The sequence below is a fragment of the Mesoplodon bidens genome (assembly GCF_964165515.1).
Source record: "Mesoplodon bidens genome assembly, chromosome: 2".
Taxonomy (NCBI): domain Eukaryota; kingdom Metazoa; phylum Chordata; class Mammalia; order Artiodactyla; family Ziphiidae; genus Mesoplodon; species Mesoplodon bidens.
In genome coordinates, this window is record NC_138177.1 from 162,372,575 (window position 1) to 162,391,717 (window position 19,143).

A 19,143-nucleotide genomic window follows, 5' to 3' on the forward strand; every position below is an offset into this window, starting at 1 on the left:
GGTTCCAGATGGAAAAGAGGAAGAAAAAATGTTTTTCTTTTAAAAAAACTAACAGAGTAAACGCATCTCTTGTGAGATTTAATGAGAATAGAAAGAAAAGCACAAATAAATAATATTATAAATAATAAAGGGGCTATAACTACAGAGAAAACTTAGATTTAAAAGATATTAAGAGAAAACTGTTGTAAACTTATGCCAATAAATTTCCAAATTTATATGAAATGAACAACTTCCTGGCAAATATAACAATTAAAATTGACTTAAGAAAAACCCAAATGGCAAGTAATCTTGTAATGATTAAAATTATACTCTTGAGAATTTATCCCAGAGAAATGAAAATTATGTTCACAAAACAAAACATCTGTACACAATTGTTTATAGCAGTTTTGCTTGTAATAGCCAAAAACTGGAAACAAGCAAAATGTCCTTCAATGGTTGAATTCAATGGTTCAGCAATACCACTGAATACTAGTTAATTCAGCAATGAAAAAGAGCAGTGATACATGCAACAACATGGATAGAACCGAAGGGAATTATGCTGAGTGAAAAAAGCCAACCTCGAATGGTTACATACTGTATGATTCTACTAATATAATATATATATATATTTTAAATTCTTCATTAAATCTATTTATTTATTTTTGGCTGCATGGGGTCTTAGTTGTGGCACGCAGGCTTCTCTCTAGTTCTGGCGTGTGGGTTTTCTCTTCTCTAGTTGTGGTGTGCTGGCTCCAGGGTGTGTGGGCTCTGTAGTTGTGGCGTGCAGGCTCTCAAGTTGGGGTGCACAAGCTCAGTAGTTGCGGTGGGTGGCCTTAGTTGCCCTGTGGTGTAGGGATCTTAGTTCCCTGACCAGGGATCAAAACAGTGTCCCCTGAATTGTAAGGAGGATTCTTTAACACTGGACCACCAGGAAAGTCCCAATATAACATTCTTGAAATAACAAAATTACAGAGATGAAGAACAGATTAGTGGTAGCCAGCAGTTAGAAAAGGGGTGGGGGTAGGAGTGGTTATAGCTGTAAAGGGGGAGTAGAAGGATCTTTGTGGTGATGAATACTTTTGTACCTTTATTGTGGTGGTGGTTACACCAGTTCACACATGTGATAATATTGTATAAAAGTGTACACCAACGGGGCTTCCCTGGTGGTGCAGTGGATGAGAGTCCGCCTGCCGATGCAGGGGACACGGGTTCCTGTCCCGGTCCGGGAAGATCCCACATGCCACGGAGCGGCTGGGCCCATGCGCCATGGCCACTGAGCCTGCGCGTCCGGAGCCTGTGCTCGGCAACGGGAGAGGCCACAACAGTGAGAGGCCTGCATACCGCAAAAAAAAGAAAAAAAAAAAGTGTACACCCATACACCCAGAAATGAGTGCATGTAAAACTGGTAAAATCTGAATAAGCCATGTGGGTTGCCCCAAGGCCAATCTTCTGGTTTTGATATTGTACTACAGTTATGCAAGATGTTACCATTAGGGAAAACTGGGTGTGAAGGGTAAAGAGGATCTTCCAGTACATTTTTTTGCAACTTCCTGTGAATCTATCATTATTTCATAATGAAAGGTTTTTAAACATTGGAGCAGTAAACAGCTTCCAACAAAGGAAACACCAGGCCCTGATGGCTTTACAGGCAAATTCTGTCAACTTTCAAGCCACAGATTATTCTTATACACAGATCATCTTATACAACCTCTTCCAGAGCACAGAAAAAGAGGGAATACCCACCTCCTGCCAACTTGATGAGGCCAATATAACCTGATACCAAATTCAGATAAAGTTAAAACAGGGAAAAGATATTACAAATACATTTTACTTGTGAATATAGGTGCAAAGATCCTAAACAAAATATTAGTGAATAATATCCGATAATGAATAAAAGAAACAAATACAATGACCAGGTTGGGGTCATCACAGGAATAATATATATACATGTTAGAATATCTATAGATGTCATTTACTGTAATAACAGATTAAGGAGGAAAAAGAAACCCATATGAACATTTTAATAAATGCAGGAAAAGTATTTGACAAAATTGAACATAAATTAGAAATAGAATGGTAACCCAAAGAAAGCACCTATAAAAAACATACAATAAATGTCATCATAAATGTGGAAGCTTTAAAAACATTCCCTTTAAAATTATAAACCTGATACGCATGCCAACTATTGCTGTTTCTACTCAACAATGTGATGGAGGCCCTAGCCAGTGCAATAAGAAAATAGTAAGAGATTCATGGCATAACTATTGTAAAGGAAGAGATAAAATTGTCATTATACTCATATGACATGATTATTTTCATTAAAAAACACAATAATCTCTAGACAATTTACTAGAGTAATAGAAGAATATTGCAAGGTAATTGATTATAAGGTCTGTATACAAAATTGCCAGTTGCTCTTCTATACACCAGTAACTTCATATGATGTAATTATAAAAAGAAAACATTAAAATAGCAACAGAGCTGTGACACAGGAGTAAATCTAATAAGGTATAAGATCTTTAGATACAAAATTATCTAAAGGTATAAGAAAAAGTTATAGGTACTCTCCAGTTGGCGCAGTGGTTAAGAATCAGCCTGCCAATGCAGGGGACACGGGTTTAGGCCCTGGTCCAGAAAGATCCCACATGCCGCAGAGCAACTAGGCCTGTGCGCCACAACTGCTGAGCCTGTGCTCTAGAGCCCGTGAGCCACAACTCCAGAGCCCACGTGCCACAACTACTGAAGCCTGCGTGCCTAGAGCCTGTGCTCCACAGCACGGGAAGCCACCTCAGTGAGAAGACCGTGCGCTGCAACAAAGACCCAACAAAGCCAAAAATAAATAAATAAAATAAATTAAAAAAAATTTTTTTTTAAAATGCAATACATTAAAAAAAAGAATCAGCCTGCCAATGCAGGGGACATGGGTTCGAGCCCTGGTTGGGGAAGATCCCACATGCCACAGAGCAACTAAGCCCGTGCTCCACAACTACTGAGCCTGCGCTCTAGAGCCTGTGAGCCACAACTATTGAGCCTGTGTGCCATAACTATTGAAGCCCGTACGCCTAGAGCCCATGCTCCACAACAAGAGAAGCCACTGCAATGAGAAGCCCCACGCACCACAACGTAGAGTAGCCCCCGCTTGCCGCAACTAGAGAAAGCCCGTGTGCAGCAAAGAAGACCCAACACAGCCAAAAATAAATAAATAAAATAAATAAATTTTAAAAATAAATAAATAAAATTGTCAATATATACTTTCTTCCAATACTGTTTTTGTTCTGTCCCACACATTTTGACACATAGTGTTTTCCTTATTATTTGTTTCTAAGTAATTTCCTTTGTATTTTTAAAAAAACACAGTGGTTACTTAAAAATGTAATCTTACAGTGTCCAACTTATAGGATTTGTAGTTTTCAATAATAAAAAAATTTTAACTTTCACATCTTATGGTTGGAGAACATGGTCTGTATGATATTGATTTTTTGGAATTTGTTGTGGTTTCCTTTATAGTATTATGCATGTTCTATTTTTAAACATTTACTATGTATGTTTAAAAAGTATGATTTTCTGTTGGTTGAGAATAGAATTCTACATATAGCCAGTAAGTTGAGCTTTTTGTGCTGTTCAGATTTTTTTTTTTTTAGGTCACTTGGTGCTTGGCTTGTGGGATCTTAGTTCCCTGACAAGGGATGGAATCCCAGGCCCCCTGCAATGGAAGCGCAGAGTCCTAACCTCTGGACCACCAGGGAATTCCCAAATCTTTCAATATTTATTGGAATTACTCTTAAGACTTTTTTCCTGCTACATTATTTTGTATTTCCTATTTCCTGTGTAGTAAATAGGAATATATATAAATATATATGTAAATATATATATATATATATATATATATATATTTGTACTTTGCATGATGAGGTGTTCTTCTGCTAGTTTGAAAGTTATAAATGCTATTTTATTTTTTGGGAATTGCCTTAACCTTAAAACTCATACTCATGTTTATATAATTCCTATCAGTTTCTAAAATCTATCTATACTGACATCTCCTAACAAGCCAGTGCTTTAAAATCTTTTTCATATGCCATCAGATTCCTCTGTGAGGTCAGTTATGGACATATTGTCTAGAACTTTAGTTCTGGGATTTTATTAATAAACTTTCTAATTCTTTTTCTTTGGTATTAGCTTTTCTTTTTCTCTCTTTCTTCCTTCCTTTCATTTTTTTGGTCAAAACTATACTTTGCTTCCTCCATTTCTCGCATGTATTGAATTTGCTTCAGTTTTGTTTTCATTGAGGCTTTCCCACTTCCCTGATTTGACCCCATGTCTCTGAAGGATGGGTGACAAGACAGTCACCATCCTCTCAAGCCTCACCTACATACCAGTTTTAATTTTCCTCAGGTTTTTCTTATTTACAATTCATAGTGCTTCTTGACTCTGTGGCTTTATTTTTTTCATTAGTTTTGGTAAATTAGCCCTTTCATGTCAAGTATTTCTTCTGCCCCACTCTTTCCTTCCTGTCCTTTCAGTTTTCCAGTGCCCTGTATGTTAAACAGTCTCATTCTCTCCTCTGTAACTCTATCCTTTCTCTCTTTCCTAGCCTTTGCCTCTTTATGTTTCATTCTGGATATTTTCTTCCCACCTCTAAATTTACTAATTCTCTCTTCAGCAGTGTTTAATCTGCTGTTAATCCCAATCCATTGGGTTGTTAATTTCTATTATATTTTTCTGTCATAGAATTGGCTTTTGTCTGTACTTTCCAGTTTTCTGTCAGAATTATCCATCTTCCATTATCTTCTTGAACACAACAAACAATTTGATGACTTCAATATGAGGTTCTTTTGCATGCTTTTCAATTGTCTTTCGTTGCTGCTATTTTTTGTTCATGTTATCTTGTCTCCTAGTATGCATGATTATTTTTGTTTGTTCACTGAATATTATATTTGCGTAAGTGTTCATAGAAATAATTTGAGGCCTAGATAATATCTTTAGAGAGGATTCACTTTGTTTCCTTTTCTTTTTTTCCTTTAAAGACTTTTTTAATGTGGACCACTTTTTTCTTCTTAAGTCTTTATTGAACTTGTTACAATATTGCTTCTGTTTTATGTTTTGGTATTTTGGCCATGAGGCATGTGGGATCTTAGCTCCCTGACCAGGGATTGAATCTGCACCCCCTGCATTGAAAGCGGAAGTCTTAATCACTGGACCGCCAGGGAAGTACCTCACTGTTTTCTGCCAGGGACTTGGGCACTGGCACTCTGGGATCACTTTAAGACAATTTCAGTGTTTGAGATGTTTTGAAGTTGAGTTTCAATCTTTGTAAGAGCTTGTCTACTCTATTTACCTTTGCTTTTAGGGTACAGTCTGTTGGGATCCCAATCCAAAGTGAGAGTTGTTTACTAGGTGCTTTCTCTCTTAGCAGGTTCTGGACTCTAATCTCTGTTCTGCTAAGTACCCAAGGCTGTTTGTTGTAAGCATCATTCTGTCTCTTAGCTACCTCTCAGGAAAACTACATCTCAAGAAATGCCCCACCTGGAAAAGTAGTCCTATTTATGGGGCTTACATTCCTCAATCTCTCTCCTTTCCCAGATCCTGGCTCAGTAATTCTTCACTAACTTGTTAACTTTCCAATGATTTCAAGACGAGATTTTCAGATTTTTCCAGTTTTCTAGTTTTCCTCAGTGGGAGAGTTGATCGGAATTACTTAGTCACCAATGCTGGAAGCCCAAACCCTCCTCCCCTCCTCGGTTCCTATGGGAAAAGCACTCTAATAACCAAGATTTGCTAAAAAACAGAATGACAATGGAAATGTTAACAGTGTAACAATTATCCAAGTACCAAAACAAAGAGTGGAAGTGCAACCCAAGGGAGAGTCTACAAATATACAAAAACACAAAGTGTAACACAGTTGAAAAAGCAAAGCAAATCAACACTGATAACAAAGTATCTTTCCAGAAAATTGAGAGTGTCCCAACTTTGCTTGAGAATGCTTTATATTCAGTTTACAAATACAATATTGTAGTAACATTTACCACCCAATAGCAGTTGGCTGTAAGAGAGTGAAAGTCTGTGGAACTGAACAGCATTTGTCCACTCCAGGATTTGTTCTCAGCTGTCAGCATGGCCAGTTTGCTGACTCACTGGTGAGCCTCAGACCATACGTGGAGAACCACTTCCACACGAAGGAAGAGGTAACATTTGAAATTCTTGAACAAAGGCATTCTTGAATGGCCTTCATTAAATGTTTCTGTCTGAGATCTCTTTGTCTGATTAGGTTACAATGGAATGGATTACTGATTAGATTAGAACACCCTTCCCAAATCCACCCTAATCCTCATCCCAGGCCAGTTTGATTAGATTCTTGGTTTTTGAAAACTCCCAAAGATTGATTACATTATCTGTTATGCATGGGTTTAATCAGTTGAATTGTGGAGATTTTCAAGAGTTAGGGATGATTTCGACAGCCTCCTGAACAGACAACTCTCAGCAAATAGCCTTAGATAACACGCTTGGATAAATACTAATCTGGTTCCATAACCTCCCAAGTCTCAGTTTTCTCATTTTTATTTTTAAAAAATTAATATTTGTTTATTTTTATTTTGGCTGCACCGAGTCTTAGTTGTGGCATTCGGGTTCTTTCATTGTGGCATTCAGGATCATTAGTTGTGACATGCAGAATCCTTTCAGCTGGGACATGTGAATTCTGAGTTGCGGCATGCATGTGGGATCTAATTCCCTGACCAGGGATCGAACCCAAGCCCCCTGCATTGGGAGCGCAAAGGCTTAGCCTGGGAAGTTCCAGTTTTCTCATTTTTAAATGGGAATAATAATGTTGCTCATGTCATAGGTATTTGGGGAGTTTTAAAAGAAATAATGTATGTAAAAGTCTTACAGTGCATGGCACGCAGGTAAGCATTTGATAATAGGATGTCTCATGAGTTTGTTGCAGGTGATGTTCTGATAGAGTTATTTTTGGGGCCTGGCGGGGGCCTAAGGTTTGGGCCTCTCACTGCTGTGGCCTCTCCCATTGCAGAGCACAGGCTCTGGATGCGCAGGCTCAGCGGCCATGGCTCACGGGCCCAGCCGCTCCGCGGCATGTGGGATCCTCCCGGCCCAGGCACGAGCCCGTGTCCCCTGCATCGGCAGGCGGATTCTCAACCACTGCGCCACCAGGTAAGCCCGGGCCTAAGGTTTTTTGAGAGCAATTCCTTAAGGGAAAGCAGGGATGGCTTGCTGGTATTCTGTTGGGCTTTGGTTGGAGGAGAGGCCTGGATGGGGTGTGGTACCACATGACTGTGGCTAAACCGATAATGGAATCTCTGAATAATGAAAGCTAAAGCTTAAAATTGAGCTAATCATGGATCTCAGAATGACATCATGGAGTACAGAGCCTGGTAAAGTTCTGGAAATTTTGTAATTTTCTCATGTCTGCTAAGTTTCCTCCTCTTATATGTTTTTCTAATATGGCTACTCAGCACATTCCACTGTCCTGGCCCCATGGGCTTTATTTCTGCTTTATTTCATTTAGTGCTGTTATATTAACCTTATGTTCCGTGGGAGAAAACAGGAAGCTCAGAGAGGTAAGGAAGTAATTTCTGGTCTGGCTTAAGAGCTGGGATCTTTGAATACAACATATTACTTTTAGGACCATTGGATTTGAGAGTTATCACTCTAAATGGCTGTTGAATTCATTCATTTAACAAACACTTAATGAGCAATGACTGTGCCTTGCGCTAAGCTGCTCTCTGGGGATTCAGAAATAAATACAAGACTACAACTACAATAAAACAGCTACATTTATTGAGTGCCAATTCTCTGTTAGGCACTTTATATATGTTAGTTTATTTAACCGTTGTAACAGTCCTGTGAGTATGTACCCTTATTTTGCAAATGAGGGTGCTGACACTCAGGAACTTGTCCAAGGTCACATAGCCTGGAAGTAGCAGATCTTTAACTTCCAAGTCTTATCTTCTTTTTCAGAAACAAAAATCTCACCCTTTTATCTTTTAAATAAAAAATAACATAAAAAGTAATATCTTCTCAAACAATATAAACAATATGAGTGCTGATTTTCTCACAAAGCTTGCCAAAACATGGTGTTAATGATCATTTAAATTTTTGCCAGTGTATTTAATAGATGAAAATATATTTCAAAGTTGCATTTCTTTTTATTATTCACTTTTTCTCATTTTTATAGCTTTAGTGAGATATATTTCTTTTTTAAAATATTTATTTATTTATTTATTGGCTGAGTTGGGTCTTTGTTGCTGCATGCAGGCTTTCTCTAGTTGCAGCGAGAGGGGCTACTCTTCTTTGCATTGTGTGGGCTTCTCATTGCAGTGGCTTCTCTTGTTGCCACACACGGGCTCTAGGGTGTGCGGGCTTCAGTAGTTATGGCTCGCGGGCTCAGTAGTTGTGGCGCAGGGGCTTAGTTACTCCGCGGCATGTGGGATCTTCCGGGACCGGGGGTCGAACCTGTGTCCCCTGCATTGGCAGGTGGATTCTTAACCACCAGGAGAGTCCAGATATATTTCAATTAATATAAACTTCACCATTTAAGGTGCACACAGTTCAGTGGTTTTTAGCATATTGTCAGAGTTGTGCAACCATCATTATAATCTAATTTTATTTGTTTATTTGGCTGCACCGGGTCCTCGTTCCCGCGTGGGGGATTTTCAATGTGGCATGCGAACTCGTAGTTTCGGCATGTGGGATCTAGTTCCCTGACCAGAGATCCAAGCTGGGCCCCCTGCCTTGGGAGCGGGGAGTCTTAGCCACTGCACCATCAGGGAACTCCCCGTTATCTATTTTATATATAGCAGTGTGTATGTGTTAATCCGAAAACTCCTCATTTATCCCTTCCCCCCCTTCTGCTTTGGTAAACATAAGTTTGGTTTCTATGTCTGGATTGCTCTTTTTTAACTGATTAGAGAATTTCTGTATTTATCATGAAGATTAACCATTTGTCTACCATGAGTATTACAATATTTTAAAGCTATTTTCTCGCTAATTCATTGATGGTGGCACTCTTATTATATAAATGTTTAATTTTCCTTCAATTTTTAAAGGGATTTATTGATTTTGATTCATTATAAACATTTCCGCTCTCAAATTAAAAAGCTTTCTCTCCCTATATCCTCTTCTGGTCTTTTTTTTTTTTGCGATACGCGGGCCTCTCACTGCTGTGGTCACTCCCGTTGTGGTGCACAGGCTCCAGGTGCGCAGGCTCAGCGGCCACGGCTCACGGGCCCAGCCGCTCTGCGGCATCTAGGATCTTCCTGGACCGGGGCACGAACCCGTGTCCCCTGCATCGGCAGGCGGACTCTCAACCACTGCGCCACCAGGGAAGCCCCTCTTCTGGGCTTTTATAGTGTTGTGGGTTGCTTATGTTTTCAATCCATCTTGGGTTTAGTTTTATATATAATAACTATATCTTATGAAATACTACTGATTTTGAAAAGTCACTTTCATCAAATGGCCATTTTCTATTTCTATTCATTTTCGGAACCGGACGGAATGACAACAGCTAACACTGAATGAGTGCTTACAAACAAGGTCAGCTTTGAATCTTTGATTTGGGTTTAACGTTCTGCTATCCCCATCTTGAAATTCATTAACAATTTTGAGCAAGGGGCCCTCACACTTTCATTTTGCGCTAGACTCCGCAAATTCTATAGTGGGCCTATTTACAAGTACCAGGCACTGTACTAAGCATTTCACATTATTAACTGGAATAATAAGCCATATTATCCACTTAATCCTCAGGGCAGAGTTAAGTAGCAATTCTCATTTTCCTTTTCATTTTACAAATGTGGCAATGGAAGCAGGAAGATTAAGTAAGTCCACAGAGCCAGAAAGTTGCCGCAAAGGGGTTTGAACCGAGCTCCTGTCCCGCCAGAGCCTTGGAATAAGCGTCCAATTATCCTGCAGGCCGTTACAATTTGGAGGTGAAATAGGGAGGGCGCGGAGGCGGGTGGCGCCTCGGCTAAGGTCACTACCGTGACACCGCGTGCCCAGCTCCGTGCGGTGCTGGGCCGGGAACCGGGCACCGCGGGCGTTCCAGTGCGGGCCCGCGGGACTCCGCCTGCTGCCCGCGGCGGCTCGCGAGGGGACGGCGCGCGCTCCCCTCGCGGGCGGCCACTCGCGCGCGCAGCGGTAGTGTTGCCTGCGAGTTTCCCAAGTTCACACAGGCCCTGGGTTGGCATGGCAACCAGGCAACCTGTTCCAGAGCCGCCTGCCTTCTCCGCACATGCTGCTGCCACCGCCAGGGCCGGGGCCCGAGCCTATCCCATGATGCACAGCGCCAGCCCAGTCCCCAGTGGGCCGCCATGTTGTCGGAGTGAAAGGTAAGGGGGAGCGAGAGCGCCGGAGAGAGAAGATCGGGGGGCTGAAATCCATCTTCATCCTACCGCTCCGCCCGTGAGTACCCGCACCCCGCCAACCCCAAACGCTGCTCCGGACCCCCAGCGAGCAGATTATCCCTTTGTATTGGTGTTTGAGAGCGGCTGGGGGGATGAGAAGGGCTTTGGAAAAGCCGCCGGGGCCCTGGCTGAGGCTTCTCACTCGCTGTTCCTCGTACATGTTTTGGAGTCAGCAGCAAGGCCCCTATTGTTATCAAAGGAGGGAGGGGGTGGGGAGCTGGGTCGAAGCGAGGAAAATGCCGGGGGTTTAGGCCCGGGCCCAGGGCATAGACGTGTCTCTACATTTCTGCTCGGCCCCGTTGGAGCCCCTGAAGATTGATGTTGCCATTCGGGTTGCTTTTTTGATGGGTTTGCGAAGCCCCGAGTCTTCTGTGTGGCCATGAAGTGTAATTCTGTGCTACTCTGGATTTCTTCGACTTCTTGAGCTTCCGTGGCAGCGCCGAAGCAGGAGGAACAATAAATCGCTTTAGAAGCAGCCGTGGCCCTCGTCTGCAGGCGAGACCCACCGTGGGGGAACTTTGCGATCCTTAAATGTGGAGAAGTAGGCGATCAGGAAGTTTCAGATCTCTTTTAGGCTCCTGGGTACTTGTGGCCTTTTGTTTCTGTGAGAGCTTGTTTTTGGTGGGTTCTTCCTCTTTGAGCCTCCCTGTGTTGGTGTGTGTCTGTCTTAACTCTAAGAAGCGTTCATGCCTTCGTAGTAGGTAAACAGATACACAATACTAGATAGTTTTAGTCCTCATGGACGTCCTTGGTAAAGCTAGATCGGTTGTTAATACTTGTCGGTACCACTCCCACGTCAAGTGAGGAATACACTCCCGTACCCCCCCCAGCCACTATATTCCCCCCTCCCCCGCCACTATATTCCCCCCTCCCCCACATTATCAGGAAAGGTTTTATCCTCCCCGTAACTTGAAGGGTTGTTACTCTTCATTGTCCAATTAAGAGAACACTGTTCTTAGTTGTATCAATTCGTTCACTTCCTCCTCTGCCTGAGATTAAGAATGGGATTTTATGAGGCTTTTTTGGGATCCTCTTTTAAAGTCAGTTATTGCTGAAACCATAGGTTTGTGGTTTTAGCTTTTTGTTTGTTTATGAAAAAAAATCAAAACTCACCAAGACAGAGGTGGGTGGCTCCCGATGCAGTTTTAGTAAGCAAAATAAACATTTTGACCCGTTGCTAGTTTTAACTTTATAAAACACTCTTGGGGTACTGTTGATTCTTTATCTGGATTTTTGGGAAATACTGTATTCTGAACCGAGCATTTTGCCTTAGCCACAATTGGATTCATTTTGTTCAAGGCCACGGGTTTTTGAAGTTGTGTTTGAAGTTTAGTTTGGGCTTGAGATGAACTGCTTCAAAATAAATTTATGACCACAGAATTTTTTTTTTCCCAGTGTGGTAAAAATAAACACCTTTTAAACCACAAAGAATTTTAGTAAATAAAAGGTGAGCAGTGGAGATAGATTAGATCATGTTCCTTTGTTTGAAATAAAGCCTATTAATGATATTAAAACAAAACAAAACAAAAACAGCTCTGGTGTAAACAGTTTGAAAACTGTGGAAAACTAGAATCAGCGCTTATTTTTAGTTACTTAAAAACTTATTTTTATAATGTACCATTTGTAAAAAGAAAAGTCACATTTCAAGTGCTAACATAACTTAGTGGGTTTGAGAGTTCTTTAAAAGGCATCAGCAATTTAAATGTTTTCTATTATTTAAGTGACTGATTTCTTAATTTTTATGTTGTAGTTGCCAAGATATTACAAAACTACCCAAGACACTTGTTAATTGCTTAGGTATTTGCTCACTTTCAAAATGTCCCTTCTGCCAGGTTTTCTCTTGTTTGAGAAACTGCCTTGCCTCATTAGGTAAAGCAGGAAGTCTCAGGGGATACAGATAGCTTTACAAAAGCCAATTGTTTCGTTTGAACATTTTTATAGGAACCCTCCCCCCGCCTCCCCCTCTCCCCCCCATGCCTTGATAGAATGAAGTTGTGGTCGGGTGTGTTTCAGTGGTGAATACCTTTTTCATTCGGAAGTTCTTTGTTAAATAAGTATTACGGCAAATCTTTTATTTCAGAAAAGGTTGCATTTGCTATTTTAGGAATCCTCTTAGGGACTGGAGCTCCATTGCTTTAACTGGTGGTAACTGAATTCCTGGGGCCTCAGCATGGTGATTTTGAATTTACCAAAAACTTTTATATCTATTATTTTGATTAAAAAAAAACTTGTGAGTCACAGAGAAAGAATTTCATTTTTTAGATGAGGAAACAGGTTCAGGGAGGTTGTCGTTTAGTGGTAAAACTTGAGTTTTAGGACCCCTGGTTAGCTCTACAACAAAGACAGTTTGATACTCCCTTGTGGAAGAAAATGGGACTGGCTACTATTGGTAATAAGAGGGCAGTGAGTTCTTTTGAAAATCAAACAGGAAGGCATTAGGCTGGTGAGGACTTTGCTAGTACCAGTGGTAAACACAGCTGTGACTTTCCGGTTTTGGTACTTAAGTATGAATATGATTCTGTTCATGAAAGCAGAAACCGAAGTCTAGAAAGCTGGACTACTCCAGTAAGGTTCTGATGGTTTGGAATTGTTAACTGAAACTAGGCATTTCCAAATTAGGCTTTGAACAAATTACAAATCTTACTCCTGTCTTCAGAACATGAATTAGTTGTGAGAAGCGAATGCTTCTTTATCAGAATGTTTATTCTTTTTTTTTTAAATTTTATTTATTTTTATTTTTGGCTGCGTTGGGTCTTTGTTGCTGCGTACGGACTTTCTCTAGTTGTGGTGAGCGGGGGCTACTCTTGGTTGCGGTGCACGGGCTTCTCATTGCGGTGGCTCCTCTTGTTGTGGAGCATGGGCTCTAGGCACCTGGGCTCAGTAGTTGTGGCTTGCAGGCTCTGGAGTGCAGGCTCAATAGTTATGGTGCACGGGCTTAGTTGCTCCGTGGCATGTGGGATCTCCCCGGACCAGGGCTCGGACCCGTGTCTCCTGCATTGGCAGGCGGATTCTTAACCACTGCGCCACGAGGCAAGTCCAGGATGTTTATTCTATACCGAGAAATAGTTTAATAGTTTTCTTATAAATCTTTTGAGTCTGTTTTTGAAATGTCACTGTAGGGCTAAAGAGAGATAAGGCATTTGTAGCAGTGGACTGTTAGGTTGATAGCCTTGAAATTAGACTCTAGTGGCTCTGGACAGGTATGTTCTAGTTGGTAACTGATTATTTTGAAGCATTTTTTTTTCTTAAGCACCCATACATAGGCTGTTCTATGTTTTCTACAAATGTAGTTTTTGATCCTAAGAAATGTATTAGTAATGTTTCATAGTAATATTTTGGAGATACTTTGTTGATCCTTCCAGAGAGGAATAGCAGACTCAAGTGAGAGAAATAGTATCTGTTTTGGTTTACTGGGGTGTGGTAGCAAGGGGGTTGGTAGAAAGAACTAGGCTTGGGTGCATACAGATTTGGGTTTGAATCCCTCCTTCACAGCTCACTAGCTGAATGACCTCGGGCACATCACATAACTTTTCCTCCCTACCTTAGTGTTTTTATCTGTAAAATAGGAATGATCAGAAAAAATGTTTGCAATATATTTGCCATACAATTATTATTGTATTGAAGCATTTCTTTTTTTACAGTGATACTTTCTATGTAAGGTGAGTGTTTGAATTTGGTTTGGTCTCATCCCTGACTCTGTAAGAGTCAGAGTACTAATAGAATGATGATGTGATTACAATTATAATTGTAAGTTATTGGTAAAAATGCAAAGTTTATTTTCTCCATGTACAGCAGCTGAGAAGAAGTTTCAGGCTAGGAACATTCTGTTGCTGTTCTTAGTCAGAGGGCCTTATTTAAGCTTTTTTTCAGAGCATCCTATGAATATGTCGGACATTTTAAAGGATCCTTTCGTTTTTGACACTCTTGAGTCATTGCTAATTATATATGGGGTTTGGTTGGTTTATTTATGTATGTATTTATTTATTTATGACTACGTTGGGTCTTCGTTGCTGCGTGCGGGCTTTCTCTAGTTGCGGCGAGTTGGGGCTACTCTTTGTTGCAGTGTGCGGGCTTCTCATTGCAGTGGTTTCTCTTCTTGCCACACATGGGCTCTAGGTGCGTGGGCTTCAGTAGTTGTGGCTCTCGGGCTCTAGAGCACAGGCTCAGTAGTTGTGGCGCACGGGCTTAGTTGTTCCGCGGCATGTGGGATCTTCCTGGCCCAGGGCTTGAACCCGTGTCCCCTGCATTGGCAGGTGGATTCTTAACCACTGCGCCACCAGGGAAGCCTGAAGTTTCAGTTTAGAAAATTATGTATATGTTGCAAAACATTTAGCTGCTTGGTAGAAACTGGTTTTAGATGATATATTGTAAAAGCCAGGGGTCTCATGTTTTTATCTTGGTGCATATATCAAGTTATGTTTTAAAAAAGGCAAATTTTAAACATTTGTAACCTGTTTGTCCTTAGGTGTTGGTGGAATGAGCGTTGCATGTGTCTTGAAGAGAAAAGCAGTGCTTTGGCAGGACTCTTTCAGCCCCCACCTGAAACATCACCCTCAAGAACCAGCTAATCCCAACATGCCTGTTGTTTTGACATCTGGAACAGGGTCGCAAGCGCAGCCACAACCAGCTGCAAATCAGGCTCTTGCAGCTGGGACACACTCCAGCCCTGTCCCAGGATCCATAGGAGTTGCAGGCCGTTCCCAGGACGACGCTATGGTGGACTACTTCTTTCAGAGGCAGCATGGTGAGCAGCTTGGGGGAGGAGGAAGTGGTGGAGGCGGCTATAATAATAGCAAACATCGATGGCCTACTGGGGATAACATTCATGCAGAACATCAGGTAAAAAATGTTCACTATTTCAGCTTTGAAACTCTTTATAATCACTGTCCACTTAGGATATCTGCTTTCAGTGAATGTCTTTAAAAGCCTTAATTGCTAATGATTTCATTTGGTCTAAACTAAACAGTCACTTGTTTTAAAGCAGGGGTCCCCAACCCCTGGTCCGTGGACCGGTACCGGGCTGTGGCCTGTTAGGAGCCGGGCTGCATAGCAGGAGGTGAGTGGCGTGCGAGCTAGTGAAGCTTCATCTGCCGCTCCCCATGTCCCGCGTTACCACCTGAACCATACCCCCCCGCCCCACCCCGCCCCCGTCCGTGGGAAAATTGTCTTCCATGAAACTGGTCCCTGGTGCCAAAAAGGTTGGGGACCACTGTTTTAATGGATGATTGTTGTAATGTTGTCACTGAGTCATTTTATCGTTCTGGCGCTAAAGGGCAAATGACCAATTCATTTAAAGAAAGACTTAAGCTTGTTCTAATGTGCACGTTGCATTTCTGAGTATACTTTTTTGCTCTTAACATATAATCTTTTAAGGTCTGTTTGAGCTGTTTATAGCCCGAATACATATTTTAGAGCTTTTCCTGTTGGGTGTTGGTGACTTCTGTTTTTAAGATGTTATGGTTGAAAGTAGTAGGAAGTTGATAAAAAATCAGCTGCTCAAGTGAACTGATACATCTAATGTTTTGTATAGAGAGGAGTGGTTGTGGCTTTTAGGTTTTAATCATCTTTGTTCTCTTGTTCTAAGCACTTGTTTCATTTGGTTAATTTTAACATGCTTGCTTGTACTAATCCAAGACCAAAGCTGGAATCACAGCATAGTTTACTGAGAAGAGAGTTTAGCTGTGTTTGCTGACTTCCTGATGGTGATGAAAGGGTTGGAATGTTTTCATCCGGCTATTCTTTGGAATTGGGTATAGGTTGCATTTGCAGAGGTTTATTTTATGTTGCTGGTATCTGAGTACTGACCAGCAAAAAGAACTGATGTCTTTCATGAGGCCTCGAGTGCTTCTGTTCTTCAGAAACAAGACAGTCACACGCACGTTTGCAAATCTGTGCTCTCAGTTGTGCTTCCCCTTGACCCTTCCAGGACAGGCAGCCAGTGTACCACAGTTCTTTACCGTAGTAGAAATGGGGAGGTGGATTTGTCAACAGAAATTTATTGAGCATATTGATCATAGGCCTTTGGTTTATTGGAACAATCATCAGTGCTACTTCGTAAGCATCTACTATGTGTAGGTGAGCAGTACTAAGAAATATGAGGCATAGGGGGCTTCTTCTTTGGCACTTAGGGCACTTTTTATCTTTCTTATGTGTCTGTTACTGAAGGGACTGTATTTGTTTCCTATTTGCTTGGAGTCTTGGAGGTGGGGATCAAATTTTATTCATTTCAGTATCCCAGTTCCTAGAATTTGGCATATGATAGAGCTTCAGAAGAAAGTTATTGAGTGCATAAGCCCCTAATCCTGTGGCCTTAAAATAAAGCTGGGGAAAAAGGACATTGTCATAAAGAAAAGGGCCTTGGATGCCAGGCTAAGGTTTAATTCAGTAGGCAGCAGGAGTTTTTATTGTGTATGTATGGAGTGGCTTTTATCCAGCGGTGTTTTGGGAAGGTTGAGTTGGCAATAAGAGATTGGAGTTGGTGAGGGCTGAGACTAATTGGATAACTACTGTAACAGCCCTGGTGTGAGCAGTGGAAAAGATGGGATGGGACCCAGAAATGCACAGAATTGGTGATTGAATTAGAAAGTTTTGGTCCCTGGGAAAATGAAGTAATAGAGGAAAAGGAATACAGAGGGAATCTGGTTTGTGGACAAGGTAATTAAATTTGGTAGAATACATGTTGAATTTGATATGTAGGCAGCTGTGTGTATAGAGTGAGACCAAGGTGGGAGGTGTTTGGTTTGGATGGTATCTGTCTAGGGGGCAAAGGTGAAGGCCTGTAACTTTTGCGTTATTTGGCTAAACATTGTTTAAAAATCATGAACGTTGGTTTTTTAAATCTGTATTATGATTTATAATAGATCTGTAAAATTATAGATATTAATTTTATAATTTATAGATAAATTTGTAAATTTATAGGTATTATAGATCTGTAAAATCTTGTGTCGGCTTTTCTAATGATAGGCTGATGGGTAAAAGCTGAAAGGAGAATCGAGGTGCTTGGCTTGTTCTTCGCTAGGTGGGCAAGTCAGACTCTGGGTCAGTCCTTAGCAGAGCCCTAAGATCTAAAGTCTGGTTGTGCTGTGCTGTGAAGGCTTACTCTGAGCTCTAGTGCTGAGCCACATCATACAGAATCACATCTGACTTTTTGACCAGTTTTATCCAGGTCAGTTAGCAAACCACAGTTGATGTTAAATGGCAAAACCTGTTCATACCAAGGGGCCCTAAACCAGTGACCCAGCTTGGAATTGGCACTCATCATACACAGTTCTGTTGGTCTGGATACGTGGTATAATGAACGTCCTTAGGGAACTGCATTAGGGTAGTTGCTATGTTGCAGTGTGGGCCACCCACAAATTACCTTTCCTGTAGTCATCAGAGTGTACTGTAAGTTACTGGTTTTGGTGTTGAGCTTAACCTCCTGGACTGAACTATGCTAGGGCGGAGACTGTTGTGTTTTTCATGCCCCTTTCCCAGGAGGTGTATGAAGTTTTTGTTGAATGAGGGAAGACCACGAAGTTCTTCAGATTTGCACTCAGGTAAAGCAGTGAATCTCAGCTCAGCTGTCCTGCTGAGAAACACTTGGCAATAGGTAGTGGCCACTTGCTCAAGCAGCAGTGGAGAGTGTAATATAATTGAAGAGTGGGGGGCATATCTCTCTGTGGAGAATCACTGTGCCGGGGGGTCTCAGTTGCAGCACGCGGGATCTGCGTTGTGGCATGTTTAGCTGCAGCACGCGGGATCTTTAGTTGTGGCATGCATGTGGGATCTAGTTCCCTGACCAGGGATTGAACCCGGGCCCCCTGCATTGGGAGCCCAGAGTCTTACCCACTGGGCTACCAGGGAAGTCCTCTGTATTTGTCTTTTCTACCTTAAGAATATAAACATATTAAGTATCACTTGTTTTAATACATAAAATTATTGTATTTGGTACAGTTAGAATCTTTAAAGTCCTCATTTTTGGGCCAGATTGAGGTCTTTGGAGGGGAGTGAGGGAAAGAAGTACCATGAATTTTTCTTTTCTTTTTTGGCCTGTAAAATTTACTCATAGTAAACAAGACAGTGGATGTGGATCAAGATATTATGTATAAAACACTAGAGGGAATTCCCTGGCGGTACAGTGGGTTAGGACTTGGCGCTTTCACTGCTTGGGCCCAGGTTCAGTCCCTGGTTGGGGAACTGAGATCCCGCAACAAGCTGTGTGGCTCGGCCAAAAAAGAAAAAACAGGAAAACACGTCTCCCTAAGTAAATAATACTATTTAAAAATGCTGCTTACAAAACTTACATATATATTTTAACAGTAATTTTTATAACTTCAGATCTTTTCTAAAGGTTTCAGCATGTGAAAGCCAGGGTCAGGTCTTTGACTTGTGAATATTTTATTCTCTCATTGTGAAATCTGTTTTCTCTGTAAACTGTTGTGAGATAGTGTGTGTGGTGAAATAGGGAAAAAATTTTAAGGTTGATCAGTTGAACTGTGGCCTTTGTACTAGATTTTAAGGGGCAGAGATAGGTTAAAAACTCTGCTTTGGGAGAAAGGAAACTTAGAGGACAACTCCAGAGTTTTCTTGCTTTTGTTAGTAGTCTTTTGGCGCTAGGTGTTATCAGTATCCACCACAGATTGACAGCTGGTGGGAGATATTCTAGATAGCCAGGCAGAATTCAGTGGATAAATTCTTTCTGACTCTATTATTTGTACCACCCCTCCCCCCTGTTTTTTCCACTTAGTAACGTTGTCTTCTGGTCGTATCC

General features: G+C 41.4%; 1 protein-coding gene across 16 annotated transcripts in view; it reads left to right on the forward strand.

Annotated features, from left to right (window-relative positions):
• Positions 1–10,282: 10,282 nt before the first annotated feature.
• Positions 10,283–19,143, forward strand: part of PUM1 (pumilio RNA binding family member 1) — a 130,165-nt gene continuing 121,304 nt past the window's right edge. For 9 of the 16 annotated variants that reach the window (XM_081224425.1, XM_081224434.1, XM_081224435.1 and 6 more), the window contains exons 1-2: positions 10,284–10,389; positions 14,857–15,230. In XM_081224425.1, the coding sequence (XP_081080551.1) occupies positions 14,868–15,230 (363 nt within the window). In that variant the 5' untranslated portion in view covers positions 10,284–10,389; positions 14,857–14,867. Of the gene's footprint in view, positions 10,390–14,856; positions 15,231–19,143 lie in introns of all 16 variants that reach the window. The other 7 variants (XM_081224439.1, XM_081224440.1, XM_081224438.1 and 4 more) reach the window with 1 other exon arrangement.